Here is an 18,117-nt window from a genome sequence, read left to right on the forward strand (position 1 = left end):
CTTGAGAATAGTAAATTTTCTTTTCTATGTCATTGATGGCTTTGACTTAATAGTAGTTTTTCTTTTCTATGTTTTCTTTAACCAGCTTCAATGTTTGAAGAGATGCCCCGGGAACTACTTGCAGGCCCTGAAAGCTATACCCAGAACCCTGAGGATGATGTATGTGACATTTTCAAAGATTGCTAGAATAAAATTGCTATTTTCTCCCACTATAAACCGAGTTAATCCATTGCATAAAACTAGTAAAGGCAGCACAGCTTTGATACACTGGCCACATCCTGTTGACTTTCTCACTTCTCTTTTGATTTCTGTACTGATTTTTCAATACAGTGCCCCCTGAAATGAGTTTTAATTTTTTTATAGTTGAATAATTCAATTTTCATTTCCTCACATAATTTCATTGAACAATTCGTTCTCTTTACATTCAACAGTATCTGATATGTAAGATATTTATACATGTGTATTCTTCATGAACAAGTTTCACGATTCTTTACCTCTGAGTTGATGAAATATTCTATTGGTTTGATTGATTGCTTATGAGTTGCTAATCATGAATTACTCTTTGTAAGATGATGTTCACTATTCAGTAAGATGCAATTCTTTTATAGCCCAGCTTCGTTAACTGCATAACATGTTTATTCTGTTAGTTCTTGTTAAAGTAGGCATGGTGCGTTCGAGGGTTTTAGTATGGTGTGTTCAATTGCTTAGGGGCACTATTGTACTTTTTAACATTATATTATAAACTGATTGTGGTCGACCACATTAGGTTGAACACTTCTTTCTCCTCCAAATCCTTTTCTCCTTGTTTCGATATTTCTTTGTTTTTTATCTATGATTTGTGGACACGGACACAGAGTGTCGGACAAGGCAAACCCCCAAAATTTAGAAACGGGGACACGACTAAAATACGAAGTATATATAATCATGACTGTAGATACGGATTCGTGTGTTGGGTTTCGACACGGATACCAGTTGTCAGACATGGCAACATCTAAAAATCTAGAAACAGTGATACGTACATACATATAAAATTACTGATTACTATCATAATTTGTAACAATATAAATATGGTATTCATTTAACAAACTAAAAATGTCCAAAGGAGTGTTGACAAGTGTGGACACGCGTGTCGTGTCGGACACGACAGGACACGTGTGTCGGCAATAAATTCAAAGAGTTGGCTAAATCATAGGTTTTTATCTTTCAATGTGGTATCAGAGCAAGGTTGAACCTAGGCCTTTAATCCATTTGCTGATGTGATCTGATCGCATCCCTGTTTTTTCCCTTTTTTGTGCAACTCACAAGATGATTAGTTGTTTTACCTGTGCCTTAAGAATTGAATCACCCATTTCCAAAGTATGACGGAATACACAGGGTGTTGCGAAGGGTATTAATGGTGTTCTGATCATCGTTGCCGGAAACTCCTTGCGCGGGTGGGAAACCCGTTTCCCCTAAAACGTGGGAAACACGTTTCAGAAATGTTTCCGAAATATGATAAAAAATTGGAGAAATGTTTCCGAAATGCATAGGAACATATGAGAAACTTATGTAAATCATGTGTGAAATGCACAATAAACGTATGCACTACTCGTAGAAAACGCATGTGAAACGTGTAGGAAACATAAGTGGAACTTACGAAAATCATTTTGGAAAAAACACATAAAAAATTGTGGAATAGATATTAAAAAAGAAAACAATAGCATATATTGTAAGAAAAATTAAAATAAGAAAATTCAAATAGAAATTTGAAAACAAAATTTAAATCTACAAAACCACATATTTCATGTTTTCATTGTGTTGTGTTTTTTCTATCGTTTCTAAAATGCTTCTAATGTGTTTCCTAAGACGTTTCTCGTACGATTTTCTATTGTTTTCTCGTTTCCCCTAATATTTTTTCAAGCGTTTTACGTTTCCGTTTCACGTTTCGTTTCCCGTATTCGTTTCCCACCCTGATAACTATGGTTCTGATAATCTCAATTGCTTGTTCCAATATTCCTTTCGCATTCATGTGTTTCCTGCTTGTTTTGGTTTGCCATTTCCTTCGCCCCCTTACGTGATGGGGGGCTCCTGTTAGCGCCTTTAGTCGTTGTTGAATTGCTACTGCTACTAGTACTAGTTTTCGGATGACCTAGTAGGTCAACAAATTTCATTTTTTAAAATTGAATGGGAAAAATTATCTAGTGTGGACCCAATCCTTTAGAATTTTTATTGGTGCCAAAGGTATGATGAAGTTTTTAACTCTGATCCTTAGGGCTGTTCATTTGGTTGAAACTGAACCGAAATAGCTGAAAATAACCGAACCGAAATATTTCGGGTATTGAAAAATGATAACCGAAACCGAACCGAATTATGTTCTAACCGAACTTGAACCGAAACCGAAAAAAAATCGGTTCTTCGGTTTGTTCGGCTATAACCGAATTATATGAGTTTGATAAGAACAAGATTTTGTTGACAAGAACAAGATTATAAACCCCCATTTTAGCTTGTATTTTAGGACTAAAAAGTGGAGAAAAGTAGAAAACAAATCAGTGGACAGAGAGAGTGAGAAATCCCATTTTGTACCTTTTAAAACAGAGACAGTGGTCCCGTGGACATGGAGGAGTGGTTAGGTGGTGGCCATGACAGCCGTGGGTGGGAGTCACGAAGTTGGAGTCGTGGCCGACCACAATCGCCGAAGTTAGAGTGGTCCTGCAGACGTGGAGTCGTGGCCGCGTGCTGTGGAGATCTTAATCCTCTTCAGTTCTCACTTCTCAATCTTAGCCTCTGAAAACCCTAATTTGTAAAGACTAAAGGAGAGAGAGAGTGTGCGTGTGTTAAAAAGCATAACGTATAAACCCTCATGTAGGCAGCTGTGCTAGTTGTTTTTTGATCTTCTCACCCACCTTATAGAATACACCACCTCTTAATGTGATTTGATGTGGCAAAAGGCATTAAATACAAGACCACATTTTGCATTAAAAAAAAGAGTAAAAACCCTAGGCAAGTAGGCAGCTGTGCTAGTTGTTTTTTTATTTTCTCACCCACATTATAGAATAATACACCACCTCTTAATGTGATTTGACGTGACAAAAGGCATTAAAGACAAGACCACATTTTGCATTAAAAAAAGGGTTGTATTATGCTAATGTTGGGCGGAAAAGACAAGACCACATGCCAATATTTAAATTAGTTTGAAAAGTCAAAAAGAGAGTGACATAAAATATATTAAATAAAAAATAATTTTGCATTACTGTCATCAATACTTCAGTTGTTCGAAGTTTTTTTTTACAAACCGAACCGCAAACCGAACACCAAAATATGCTAAATAGTGTAACCGAAACCGAACCGAAAAATCCAAAAACCGAACCGAATAATGCACAGGCCTACTGATCCTCCTAATAGCGTTTCCAAGGAAAATGATGGGTGGATGGATGATAATTATCCAATTATTACTTTGTTACACTTCCAAGGAGTATGATGAGTGGATGATGATATAATTATGTGACTATGACTTGGTTATTCAACATTATGGACCCATCTAGAAGCTCGACTGTTATCTTTTGTAACACTGCTAAACATGTGTGGATATCTTTAGACGAAGAATATTCTCAGGATAAGAATATCTCTTGAATTTATCAATTATACGATGATATCCTTATGTTAAAACAAGGTGATAAATCATTTTGTATTATAGTACAGTAGAGGGAATGTGGGAAGAACTTAATATATGAGCTTTCGGAAAGAGTAACAGGTTGCTAAATTTTTATATCCCGACGGTGACAAATAAGAAACATGCCCGAACTCTTTACATTCAAATCATTGAAGCTTTGCTTGTGTTACGCTGCTCTGACTGCTACTTGTCGCAGTGAGCCAGAAAGATCGTATCATGTGACGAAGGGGATCTTGCATCGCCTGATTACTTATACTAGTTTTCACCTCAAGTAATTCTGATAGAGCAGGGTGGAGGTCTCTTAATGTTTGCACGTGCGGTCTCAAACTCAAGACGGAGATGCATACGGAACTGTATGACCTGACTTTGCTCCTAGAGTTTTAAAAATTATTTGGAGGGACCGTTGGAAATATTTTGAAAGTGATGAGGGATGATTGAATGAAGTATTAATACTTCGATCTGATACCAAATTGATGTACGACAGATTTATGAAAGGGATGCTGCTATGGGTGACAAGGATGGGTGAAAATTAGGATTTTGGATCCTACATTATGTGATTAGATTGGAAAAGTATTTTTTCTAAGTTTAGGGTAAGTTTAAAATGGTGCAAACGTTTGCTGAGAATATGCAGACGTATGCCAGGAAGGTGCAGATATATGTTGGGAAGGTGTACGTAAGGGTTTTTGGCGAGATTAAAGGGTGCAAGGATCAAAGAATAATATGTAGAGATTAAGAACGGGAAATAAAGAGGAATAAAGCAAGAAATTAAAGGGAAAGATTAGACATTGAATCACTCCAGATCTTACCTAGGCATCACACCCAGGTTTTCAAGGCTTTGCACCCTGAAGAAGATGTTTGTACAATCCAACTAGCAATCTTGAGGCATCGCTCCAAGAGAACCCTAGGCATCACACTAAGGGGTCAAGGCCTCAAACCTTGGAAAAGTGTACTTCTGTAACGACCCGATCCAACAGGTCGCTACGAACAAGAACAACCTGCTCAACTTACCATAATTTTTTTTGAACGCAATCATTCAAACTTCAACACTACTATCTATAAATCTTATTCCATAACTCCAAGAGGATCCCATTACAATTATTCAATGTCTAAATGAAAACATAATTAAAAGTCCATAAATGTTTCTCCAACTAAAACTTTAAACCATAGAGATTGACGTGGCTCGTCATCTCCAAATCTTTATTCGACTCCATTTCCCTGCCCAGCGAACTAAATATCCTCATCCGCAAACGCTCCTCTTACGTTCTCTGACCCTGAGATGAAAACCGAGTGAGAACAACAGGATCATGTGGCTAAGCTCAACAAGTATTTGTTATCAATGAAATGAGGAAGGTTCATGAGAAATATCTATCGACAAACCAGTGCTGGAAATAAACTTTATGAAACCAACAAGGTAATTAACTGTAAAGCTGAAACCAACAAGATAATTAACTGTAAAGCTGAAACCAACAAGATAATTAACTGTAAAACCGAAATACTAAATATAGATTTCCAAAGTTTCATTATTTCTTCATTTAAGTGTCCCTGTTACCCCAAAGTAGTCCAGCTCCCATTCGCCTGTTACCTTGGCCTACACGGTCAGTTCCGTGCGGACTTGTTACGGTAGATCCTACCGCCTAGAGACTCATGGTCTTCAGAGGATTCCATCATCAACAGGGGTTAAGCATGACTCCCATGTTGTCTAATCGTTTTATCGGGGATGGCTCCTGGCCTCCCATCACCCTTATTCATTTATGATTTTCTTTTCTTTCCTTTCTTATGTCTGTTCTAATCACATATATTTTCGTGACTGAAAATTTCTATCTCATAGCGTAAAACAAATAAGCACTACTTTATTTTAAACCTCATGATAGCACAAAATGATAATTCTTAAAGTCTCAGAACAAAATGGAATTAAACTTGACATGAAATAAAATAACAAGATACTTATCATAATCCCAATCACATTAATTGATAATACAAGCTGAGTCTAGCTATCACCCGCCTTTTCTACTTACGGACGTGAACGAATGGAGCAGCTCCGGTAAGGGAGTGGAGTGCGACGGCCCTGGAGTCAAGTGATAGGGTGTAAGAAAATGTCAGATTTTGTTTTATGATTAAGTTCTCCAAACACACACACAAGTCTGGATTTTGATCCAAGATGGGACTCAAAATACCCACAAGCTTACAACATAGGACGGTCCCGTTTGAGGATCCCAATTTCATGTATAAATAGTGCCCTTGCTGCCCTATTTGGAGCGACAGAACCCATGCCCAAATAATACCCTTTGCTGCCTCGTTTTTTTTTTTTTTTGGGGTGAGAACACATACACACGCAAAGTTGCTGCCCTGTTCGGGCGCAAAAACACATATATTTCACTAAGGTTCTGCCTTGATTGGGGCATCACAAGCTCATATATATATGTATGTGTGTGTGTGTGTGTGTGTGTGTGTGCGTGTGTGTGTATATATATATATCAAATTTGAGGTTATACCTATATACAAAATTTTATCATTAAATTGAACTCCAAAAAATATCTGTGAGTAATGTACATGTACTCGATTCACCATTCCTATAAGGTCAAGGTATGTGAGTGGGGTATATAGATACGAATCTCACCAATCATGAAGAAAAATCCAGAGTATTAGTTTAAGTTTATTTATAACTTTTAGATCTTACATGATTCCAAGGTTAAAATTACTTACTTGGAGAAGAAGAATGAAATCTTGAACAAGAAGAAGGTAGAATGGGAACACACAAGAGGCTTCAATTGGTCTCCTTCTCCACACACCACACGAAATCCCCTTTTGGAGTGTTTTCTCCAATTCACACCCCACCTTTTATGCTTATAAAAAGAAGGCCATAAGGATTGCCAAATCAAATCCAATCTCCACTTGCTTGATTAGCAAGCAACTTTCCCTCCCTTTTTAGCGTTAAAAAATAATAGGACTCTTTCCAAAAGAAAAATATTTCAAGATTTGATTGCTAAAAGGGGGGAGATTTGGTTTGGCAATGTTGCTAAATCAATTCAAATCTCCTCTTGCTTGCTTAGCAAGCAACCTTCCCTCCCTTTTTAGAGTTAAAAAATAATAGGACTCTTTCGAAAAGAAATATATTACAAGATTTGATTGCCAAAAGAGGGGAGAGGAAAGTCAACCTTTCCCTCCTTTATGAATTTTAAATAAAAGTTGCCTTAATTTAAAATAGCCATTCTAGAAAGATCACATGTGTGGTCCACATTCCCTTCATGGAAATTTGACCACCCATTAAGGTGTTTGGAAAAAAACGCTTTCAAGGAAAATATTTTCTAAGAAAACTTTTGTACATAACTTAGAAATTTCTAGATTTAATAAGGTACCTGCCCTTGATCTTGGATCAATGAGATCCTCAAGATCTAACCATTTATCACATGATCCAAGGCTACCATTAGACATCCTAAAATAATCGACCCTTTATGGGAGGGTCGATTATTATAACTTCACTGCTATGATTTCCAAGAAAGCAAGAAAAAGACTGATTTTCATTCATTCATCCATAGCATCCATGAAACAAAAGTGCCCCGAGGCTATATCAGAAAAAGAAGAGAATTACAAAATTTTAAAACCCTAAAACAAAAACAAAAACTTAACACTTTTGAACTAAAATACCTCAAAATTTTTCATAAATTTCATACTACATGTGTGAGACCTATTTAAAACCCTCAGAACTCAAAGAAGTTGAGTGCTTTTGATAGGAACAGACTATTGCCTCCCTATAACTTTAAACGACTCAAATAACAATGTGAAAACTATTTTTTTTTAAATGTTACCAATATCATTAATAAAGAGAAAAAAAATGCATGGCCGACTGAGCTAGTCAACAAAAACAAGAACAAGAAAAGAAGAAGAATAGAGTGAATACAAACAAATAACTTCTCTAGGAGGGGGGAGAGAAATAAAACCTATATCTTGCCTCACTACTTCGTTCATAGCAAGTTTATCCGCTTCTACATTAGCGGACCTTTTAACACGCTGAAAAGTAACCTTTGATCTTCCAATACGATCCCTAATCTCTTCAATCCAATGGGCGAATCTCCAAGGGAAAACCTTACCGTCCTTTAGCCAACCGATAGCATTAAGCGAGTCACCCTCTATAATAACCTTCAATAAGTCCTTAGTTTTCAGGTATAGCAGGCCCTGAGGCGCCTCTCTAATTTCTGCCTCATTAGAGTCGGCACAAGTCACAACCAATCGGACCCGAGAAGGCCTAAATCGTAACCCCCTCATCATTTCTAAGAAGACTTCAATCCTAGAGGGGCCTGGATTGCCCATACTAGATCCATCAAAATTAAATTTAAGAAATCCAAGAGGAGAAGGGCTCCATTGGGTCCACCCCGCATGATTTTAAATTTCGGTCGAGGTCCGAAATTAAATTTCGAGAATTTCGGGTGAAATTTCTATCTAAACTTCAGAAAATTGATTTTTTTTTTAAAATGTAGTATTATTCCGAAATTCCTGATATAATAAAATATTACTCTTTCAATTACTGGGTTTCGGCCGAAATTGGTACCGAAATCGAAATTTAAAACCATGCCGAATGGCAATCTTATTACTGGAGCAAATGTCCCTCCACCCATACCAAAGATCATATGCCGAGGTAAATCTAAACTTGGGAAGGGATCTAGCCCAAGAAATGGTTTCTGCTAGAGCCTTTAAATACTCTATCATTTATTTCCTTCCACAAAGATCAAATCATTGCCAACGGCGACAAATTCATACTTTTCTTCCTCCAAGGGGTGAAAGACCAAGCACTAATAAGGTCCGCCAACTTAGCAGGGAACACCCAACTCATGACAAACATTTGAAGGATTTTGCTCCACACAACACGAGCAATCTTGCAATGTGAAAGAAGATGCTCCACAGGCTCGCCTGTCTATATGCAAAGGGCGCAATGATCCACTATCAACATTTGACTTCTCCTCAGGTGATTGACCGTAAGAATCTTGTCCAAAACTGCAGTCCAACCAAAAGCACAAACCCTGGGTGGAGTAGGCAAAGTCCAGACTTTAGCCACTTGCAAAGATCTCGTGCCAGGAGAAAGGTGAAGGTAGAAAGATTTGATACTAAACTCTTTAGACGTGCACCAAAACCAAATCCTCTTATCTGACCCAAAGCAGCTGACATATTGCAATTCCAAAATCTCCAACAACCGAGAGAGCCGATGAAATTCCCTGTCGAAGAACTGTCTTCTGAGATGGAGGTCCAAGCCATGCCATTATCCCCACGCACCATAAGCTCCTTGACCCACACTTGCCTTTTGAGGGAGATGCTATAGATGTTAGGAAACAAATCCTGAAGAATAAAATCTCCACACCATTTATCCAACCAAAACCTGACCCTATTCCCTGAATATGCTCTGAATCGCATACCACCATTAAATCTAAACCTTAGGTTAAGAATATCTCTCCAAACTATAACACCCTTAGTGCTGAATTTATCATCGAATACCCAGTTCCCAGGCAAAACTCTATATTTCTCCCCTAATGATGGGTTCCACTTTCTAAACTCATTGATTCTTCATGTCATCTTGGATGGTCCCCCATAAGAAAGGACAAATATGTCCTGTTCAACCGACCATGACTTGAATTCGGAATACGATGTTAGAATATCCTTATTCCCTTGGGAATACTAAGATAAATTGTATTTTTTCCATAAAGAGGTATGCTTTATTAGCCTGTTCAAAGATATTCGTTAGGTACACATATCTTTACATGTCTCTTAAGGATGTAGATTTAAGGCAACCGCTGGATTAGTTGAATTCAATATCCAAGTCAGGATGCGAGTGCTATTCATCTTCCATCAAGCAAATTATTTTTCAGTCACACACACGTAATCTCAGTTCCTTTAAGCATTCCCAACAATCCCTTATCTTCAATGAATATGCGAAGGTGAAACTCCCAAAGGGACTAATTTGTTCCGTCGAACTTAATTGAGATGCTCTCTAATTAGTTCTAGGTTTGTAAGTTTCCAAATAAATAATCCCTATATAAAAGACAAATTGTCTTAATATCTTTAGCCAAATTCAAGTCCTGAAAAATTCTTATAGATATCAGTTAGGCTTTATTAACCATAACAGCCACAATAGACTGTACTCATCAATTTGATCAGGTTGCTCCCACATTAGTATGAACATCATAATGGTGATCGTCAAATTGCTGAAGTGATGTATGCAAGGAGATGTGTCATGTTGGATCCAGGTAAGATGAAAGAGAGGAAGAAACAATAGGGAATGTTGAAGACTTGAAGGGATAGAAAAATTAGATCAAGAAGAAAGGAAGGGTGTTTTTTTGAATGAGGAGGTGGATGGATTTTTGTCAGATATTAGTGTTTGGATTATATCTGTGATGGTACGATGAGAATGGGGTTTCAAATTGGAAGGTGATGGGTTTTGGTCAGATCTGTGATATGAAGAAAGGATGGGGTTTTTTGAATGAAGAAAGTGATAGAATTGGTGTCTAAAATGGATGTAGTCAGATCTGCGACAGGTGGGCACCAGAAAAAGGGGAAGGGTGCTAGGATGTAGATCTATGAGTTTCAGCTTCATATCTGATGGTGCTGGTAGTAGATCTAGCAGGTATGATTTAAGATCTAGAGTTTTTCGCTGTAGATCTAGAGGTGTTAGTGTGGATCTGAAGGTTTGGTCTGTAGATCTAGTGGGTATAGTTGTATATCTAATGGTTTTAGGAGTGGATCTATAGGTTTTGGGTGTAAATCTAGAGGTTAAGGCTGTTAATCACAGGCCATGGAATCACGAATTGGTGCAAAAAAAAAAATATGATTGCAGTCAGCTACACGATTGGCTAAGAGCAAAAGATAGGCAGACAAGCACACATATGGATGAAAGCAAGTTGATGGCAGACTACCATATGAGTGGCAAAAAGCATAAGTTATTGCAGACAACCACATGAATGGCTGAAAGCACAAGTTATGGCAGACAACCAAGAAAATGATTGAAAGCAAAAGGCAAAGGAGAAAAAAATGAGAGAAATAGAGATTCTTTGCTTAGGTTTTTTTTGGATCTTCCAAAAGCTTTATGGACTGGATATATCCTGATCTGATACCATAACAAATTCCGCAAACTGTTGTAAAGGGGGAAGCCACATGAAAAATAAGAGAATGGGAAAGCCAAGTCAAAACCAACGATTACAAGAATACCCCCTTTTATAATGATAACTTAAGCCAATTACAAGAATAACCCCTTTTATAGCACATTAGCTAAGGGGCATAATGGATCCCCTTCCTTCTTTTTTTTTGAATCTAAATATCTATAAGAAATTCGCTTTGAGATTTGCAATTGTTCCATTTCCTGATGTTAGCAATGTATTGTTTGTGTGTGTGTGTGTGTTGGGGGGGTGGGGGTGGGGTTTGATGATCAGAGATGCCTCATAGCTATGGCTTGTGCTACTATTGAACCACCCTTAACTGATTGTATAAAGAAGGGGCTGTTCCCTTGTCCGTGGAAAGCATTGAAAGAAGAACATAACAGGAGGGAGTGATCCACAAGGGGAGCTCTTCCTTTTTTTTTAAAAGAAAGAGGAGCTATGCCTTCTACTTGATGAAAGTACCAGTGTTTAAAAATGCGGATTTGAGGCGGAACGCGGCCAAGAAAAATCCTTGTCGACTCGGCACGGACGCGGCAAAGAATGCGGTTGACACGGTTTACATGGTCATAACTCGGGAGAGTCAAAGGAGTTTATTGACTCTGTAGGGCAAAATGCGGAATGCGGATGTGGTGCAACGCGGAACGCGGCTGAGGTAAAAAGGAGTCGACTCGGGTGAGTTCCTTGCTGAGTCAAGGAGTTTTTAAACACTGGATGAAACACTCAATACTGCTGAGGAGAAGGGAAAGAGACTGCTGCTGCTACCGATGTCAGGGAATGTGGCTACTACTAGTGAGACCTTTTTTGCTTATATCTTTTTGGATCTTCCAAAAGCTTTATGGACTGGATATATCTTGCTCTGATACGATAACAACTTCAGCAAACTGTCGTAAAGGGGGAAGCCATATGAAAAGTGAGAGAATGGGAAAACCAAGCAAGGTTGCCAGAGCGGAATCGAAAGCGGGAATCGAAGGCTCCCAGGGAAGAATCCTGCTTCCTTGAAACCAAGTCAAAACCACTGATTTGTATCCCCTTGTGTTTATATGATAACTTAAGCCAATTACAAGAATACCCCTTTTTATTATAGTACATTAGCTAAGGGACATAAATGGAAACTTCTATATAATTATATGCACTTAAGATGTTTTGTGTATTCACTTGTTTATTAAGGCATTTTCCCATGATTTATATATGCTCAATAATCGTGTACATAAGTCGGGCTATGTTCGAGATCTAAAAGGTCTAAAAGTCTCAAACAATGGTAAATCTGTACATAAATGAAAAATCCTATCTAATTATATACACTTAAGATGTTATATGTATACACTTGTTTATGAAGACATTTCCCCATGACCAATATACATGGTTTTAAATTTTCACCACAACTGACACAAAATGATGAAAATGTTTCCATTTCCATCCCACCAAAACTAAAACTGAAATGACCGAAATGCATAAATCAAAATTGGAAGTGTAAAAGTGTTATACTTTAGTTTGTGTTACATAATTATATTTATATGAATTGCATGCAAAATGTTATGCATACATTTTGTATAAATATTTATATGAATTGCATGTGAAATTTGGCATGTATTAAATTAATCAGATAGTGCATGTCACTAGGTGCTCGATGTTTTCAAACCATTGTGGATGGTTCTCTTGCTTTTCTGATGGTTTCTAAGTGTGCATTTGTGCTTATTCAAGCATCTCCTGACATTTCATATTTAAATTCTATCATTTTCATAAATTTCCTACGTTTTCTTTATTTTACAAGATTTCCACTGGAATTTCCATCTGAAACCAAAATTTAAAACCTTGCTTATATACACACAATATTGGTGTACATAAATCGGATATGTTCCACATGTAAAGGGTCTCAAAGTCTCGAACAAGGGTAAATCCATATACATCCCTTAACATTGGAATAGGCTGCCATTCTCCAGTCATTTTTCCATTTGCTTCTTTTACGATATGAGAACTACAGTTACATAGATCAAAGCATATAGATGTCCAATGATATGATCCTAATCAACTGTGTGGAATTCTCTCTTTCAACGGTAACTATGATATTAAGAATAGGTCTTTTTTGAATGTTTATGGAAATGATGTGAATAAAGGATTTTCTGAATCCATGGGCTGTCTCATGCAAATATTGGTTTATCTCCCACATTGAATTGGTTTTGTAGCTGACTCCCTTTCTTCAGAGCATAGGCTATGGAACCAGTGTTACAAAGTCTAACATCATCAAAACTTAGCTTATCACCACGGTTTTAAATTTTTACTGAAACAAACCCGATACAACTGAAATGTTTCCGTGTTTCCATCCCGACCGATTAAAAAACCGAAACGACCGAAATGCATAATCCAAAATTGCAAGTGTAATACTGGTATACTATATCAGTATGTATTACATAATCATATATATGAAGGCTACTGATGTTGGCACTGCCATGTTTTGATAATTGCACAAACTCATCATGTCTTTTATTATTTAAACAACTGTCAAAGGTTATTACAGTTCCCAAAAAGCTCTCTGAAGCAATTAAAAGAAAAAAGGCAAACTGAGCTTGTGCAATTACTAAAACATAATAAATGCCAATATTAATAGCCTATATACATTGGATCCTAAATGTGGTGCATGTATTGTATATAAATATTTATATGAATTACGTGTGAAATTTGGTATGTACTAAATTATCGGACATGCGTGGAGGTGCATGTTGCTAGATGTTCGATGTTTTTAAAACATTATGGAAGGTTGTCTTGCTTATGTGATGGTTTCTTTTTTTTTTTTTTTCTTTTGAATGGCCCTATGTGATGGTTTCTAAGTGTGTATTTCTGCTTATTCTAGCATTCCTAGAGTTTAATTTTTAAATTCTATCATTTGCATGTTTCCCTGAATTTACCGTATTTCCACCAAAATTTTCAACTGAAACCGAAGCATTTCCATTTCCGTGACGGCCAAAACGGAAATTAAAACCTTGGTTATCACTAATAGTCATTAGGATGCCAAATCCAATGCAGAAGCCCTTTTGATATACCCGTTCCCACCAAGAGCTTTAACCAAACTCACGACATGGAGCTTGCTTCACTAGATAATCAATAGAGAATTTACCTATTAGTCACTCTATATTCTACTTGATTTTGTATTCCATATATTAGATGGCATTTCAGCAAGGACAACCTGTATATTTTTGTCTAGATGGCTGTACGATGCTCCAATGGCTGTGTCCAACATTGACCAACTGCAAGTCCCTTTAGTTTTTTTTTTTTGAATGGTTATTCCCAAACAAATGGTTGTGACCAACATCGGCCAATTAAGGTAGGACCGTAGGAAGATTGTGGCTAGGTGGAGTGCTTTGTTTGATTCCATCTAACTTGACTTCAATGGAAGGTCTTAGGCCAACCACATCCAGCTGGTCTCAGGGGCATTTATGGGAATGATTTGCTGAAGATGATCGTGGTGTATTCTGGCCCTATTGGTGTCAGGAGTTGAAATGTAGAAGGCACCCATGCTTTTCTTACTTGGCTTCCAATATTCAAGGCAGAGTTTTGAATGCATAATAAATGTAGGGCGATTCATCAATGTGATCCCTTGGGCAAAGGAAGAGAGCCCGAGACTGTGGAGCGTACCAAATTTTATTTTGGAAATCCTTGATTAAGTAGGGAGTTGTCTCGCTCTTATGGGCATATTTTGAGGGATTCCAATGACTTGGCTGAGGAGGCTGTCAAAAAATGCGCATGCCCCTCTATAGTTTATGGAATTTTTTTTTCTAACCGGAACCACCACACCCCCTTTTAACTACATACTTTTTTTATTGCATCTTTTTATTTCATTGTTGCTCAAAAAAAAAAAAAAGAAATTTCCAACTCGAAGGTACCAGTTGAGAAATGGGATTGAGGGAATGAAAGTGTTGAGCTGTGTCTTTGTGTGCCATATATCCAAGTTTTATTACTTTCTCTCGAGTTATATGTTTTTGGAGATATTTCATTTTTGTTACTAAATTACAGAAATGCTATCTCTGTTTTTTTTTCTCTTAATATTGGGAACAATTTCCTTCATGCTGCAAAACTTTGCTCAGTGCAATATTGTCACAGGCATAGGACCTGAAACTTGGAAGAGCTGAGCTTCTTAATTGAAATCATTCGATTAATTTTCTTATACTCAAGAAAAACCAATTTAAAAAAAAATTAGGCACACGGTTTATTAGGTCTTCAACATAGAATTCGCCCTCAAATAGAAATCCTTATTGTGAATAGTAAAGTTATGAGGTGTGCTGCAAAAGATTATTTATGATGCCTGCAGTGGAAAGATATCGCTTCTCAAATTTTATCACTTTATATTTTGGAAAAGGCATATGTCACGAGATAGTAAGATAGATTACTAACAATGCTTCCCGCTATTATTTCATTCCAAGGAATGCTTACTTGACAAGTTGCTACTTTTTTAGTGATCCTGTTCAATCATCGAATTATTATATTCGACTGTTTTCTTCAGTGATTATATGGTACTTTTCCTCTTATTTTATTTATTTTTTTTCATGTATTTTGTTTGATACGTTCTTGCTGAATGCCCTTGAGGAAATGAATTTTTAATGATCTTTGTGAGATTAAATTATGGGTATGCTTAAGTCCCTGTTCATTTAAAATTATGTCAACCGGTTGTGAGCGCCAAACCAATTATTGGACTTAAAATTACATTTAAATTTCAGTCCAATAATCGGTTTAGCACTCACCATCGGTTGACATATTCTTAAACGAACGAGGCATAAATGTTAGAGAATTTATCTTTATGTGAAATTATACTTATCTTCCAGAAAATAAAATAAATAAAATTTATTTATTTCTGAAGAAATAATTGTGTTCATGAATGGGTATGTTATATGATTTGAATTGTAGTTTTTAATGGATTTATGATAGTATTCCTGTTTTACATTTCAGGTATGTTCATAGTTACCAAAGCTACTTGTGGAACCATGCAGCTAGTGCGAGGGTGGAAAAATATGGTGAGTGCTGTTTCCACTCGCTATCTAATTGAATAAGTGAGCTTAGATTTGGGTACTTCCCATTGCATGGAGGAAAGGAAAATTCATGAGCTTGATTGTGATATTACTCTCGGGTCCATGCTAAGACAATATTGAGGATTTGGGCGTTGTTATGTTCCTTTAATTAGTGATACTTTTTACCACAAGTTACTGTTTTTGTTAATATTAAATTAATGTTAAATAGCGTAGAAAATAATAGGTATTAAGCATTGCCCTGGATCTGAGATGCGACAGATGCCTAGCACCATGACTCACCTGCTGATATTGGTTGACCACCATCTTCAGTACCACCCAAGTAATCTAAAGCATGTCGTTCAGATGTGATGAGGGTGGTCAGAAAGCAATCCAAGGATGAAACAGGTTGTTTGAATTTTTCACCCTTCATTTCAGCATAGTTTTAAATTTTGGCCGAAATGTGTCGTTTCGGCCGAAATATTTCGGCGTCGGTTTCACCGAAACCGAAAGTACAAATTTGAACGAAATTTCAATTTCGACGAAGTTTGGAGGACCAAATTTCGTGGAAATTCCATGCAATCACATAGGTGCCCAGAAAAAGTAAAAAAAAAAAAACAACAGTAAACTACACATGGTTTTCGACAGAAATTCTGCCAAAAGCCATGTGCAACCCAAAAAATAAAAAAAAAGGATAAGGTTTGGGGAATCTTACCTCTAGTTTCCATGGTTTGCCACCACATATATGAAATGATGCCAAATAAAGCATCTCTTCATCTTCATCTTCCCATTCCATCTTCTTTAAGCTTCTGCTTCTTCCAAACATCTTCTCCATCTTCCCGAAGCCTTCCTACTTCCATAGTTTTAAATTTCGGCGGTTTCGGCCAAGGCCGAAATGAAATACACCATGAATCGGAATTTTGCGGGATGTCCCCAAAATTTCACTGAAATTCCAGGCCGAAATAACAGACCAAATTTTGTTCACCCTTATTTACAAATTTCCTTTATAGATTTCCTCCAAAATTGCCGAAATTTCCACCTAAATTTTTGACATTTTCAAGAATTTTTTTTAAAATGCCGAATTTTAACTACTTTTACGTGATTTCGGCCAAAATTTCCACCGAAACTGAATTATTTCGATTTCAGTAGTGGCCGAAACCGACACTGAAACCGAAATTTAAAACCTTGGCGATGATTTCTATGTGTGTATATATGCTTAGGGATTTGGTATCGTCCATCGCAGAAGCATTTTGCGGATGGTCTGTTGCATCCGGCAGCAGCCACCTCGTGAATGAAGACAAAACCTGCTGAAAAGTGAGCCTGTGTGGCTGCTGTCAGATGCAACATATCATCTGTGAAATGCCTTCTGCGATGGATGCTAGCAAATCCCTTATGCTTATTTTAGTATTTCTTGAAGTTTCATCGTAAAATTCTATCATTTGGATATGTTTCTATACGTTTCCATGATTTACAGGATTTCCAAATATTTCCATTTCCGTGAGGCCCGAAACCAAAACTGAAATTTAAAACCTTGCATTTCAGTATAAGATGGCTTCATGGAAAGAGGATGAGTTTGCTTGGCAAAGGGGAAACATTTTGGGGAAAAGAAGCACATTGAAGCAAAGAAAATCAAAAGTGTTTGGAATAGGGATGATTGGAGAGAGAGAAGCACATTGTGGGGATGGAAAATTGCCGGTTGGAAGCGCAAGTGTGGTTGAAATAGAAAGAAGAAATCAGGGATTACAGTTTCCAGGAATGACAATGGGAAATTGAATGAATCTAGTAGTATTAAAAGACATCAGCTTTTTCATTGAGGCGACAGGGTTGATAATATGTCGTGTAGCAGTGAGTGTTAACACAGGTTGGTTGTTTAAACATGTGAGGATTGTCTTTTGTGACCAAACCTTGTGATTGGAATCATCTGAGGTTCCTTGGATTTACTAGTTGAATTATGAGGGGATGAGGATACAAGGGAAATGAGAAAGATAATAGACACATACTCACCAGAGACACAATAGAGAGCTGCGAATGATCCTTGGATTTACTAGTTGAATTATGAGGAAATGAGGATACAAGGGAAATGAGAAAGGTAATGGACACACACTCACCAGAGACACAATAGAGTGCTGTATGACTACAAGGGAATGGTGCCCACATGCATTTTGTTGGTTTATCTAAGAGCCGTGGTAGTGGCAATATCTGCTGCTAAATCTAGTAAGCACCACTTTGGCCCCTTCCGCATTGTGTACAAGGCAGCAATGACTAATACAAAGAACCTATGTGAGAGAAGGGAGCCTAAGGAGCCTATTGGTTATAGTCATGGATTAAAAATTTT

At 37.2% G+C, this 18,117-nt stretch overlaps 1 protein-coding gene across 3 annotated transcripts in view; it reads left to right on the top strand.

Moving 5' to 3' along the window:
• Positions 1-18,117, top strand: part of LOC143887657 (Pseudouridine synthase family protein) — a 132,654-nt gene that overhangs the window by 29,874 nt on the left and 84,663 nt on the right. For all 3 annotated transcript variants that reach the window (XR_013254327.1, XM_077391772.1, XM_077391773.1), the window contains exons 12-13: positions 86-159; positions 15,727-15,791. Coding sequence is in view for 2 of the 3 variants with exons in the window: in XM_077391772.1 (XP_077247887.1) it covers positions 86-159; positions 15,727-15,791 (139 nt within the window). In the remaining variant the exon portion in view is untranslated. The remainder of the gene's footprint in view (positions 1-85; positions 160-15,726; positions 15,792-18,117) is intronic.

The sequence above is a fragment of the Tasmannia lanceolata genome, unplaced genomic scaffold (genome assembly GCF_043159265.1).
Source record: "Tasmannia lanceolata isolate RefF3 unplaced genomic scaffold, GAP_Taslan_0.1 ptg000012l, whole genome shotgun sequence".
NCBI classification, from domain to species: Eukaryota; Viridiplantae; Streptophyta; class Magnoliopsida; order Canellales; family Winteraceae; genus Tasmannia; species Tasmannia lanceolata.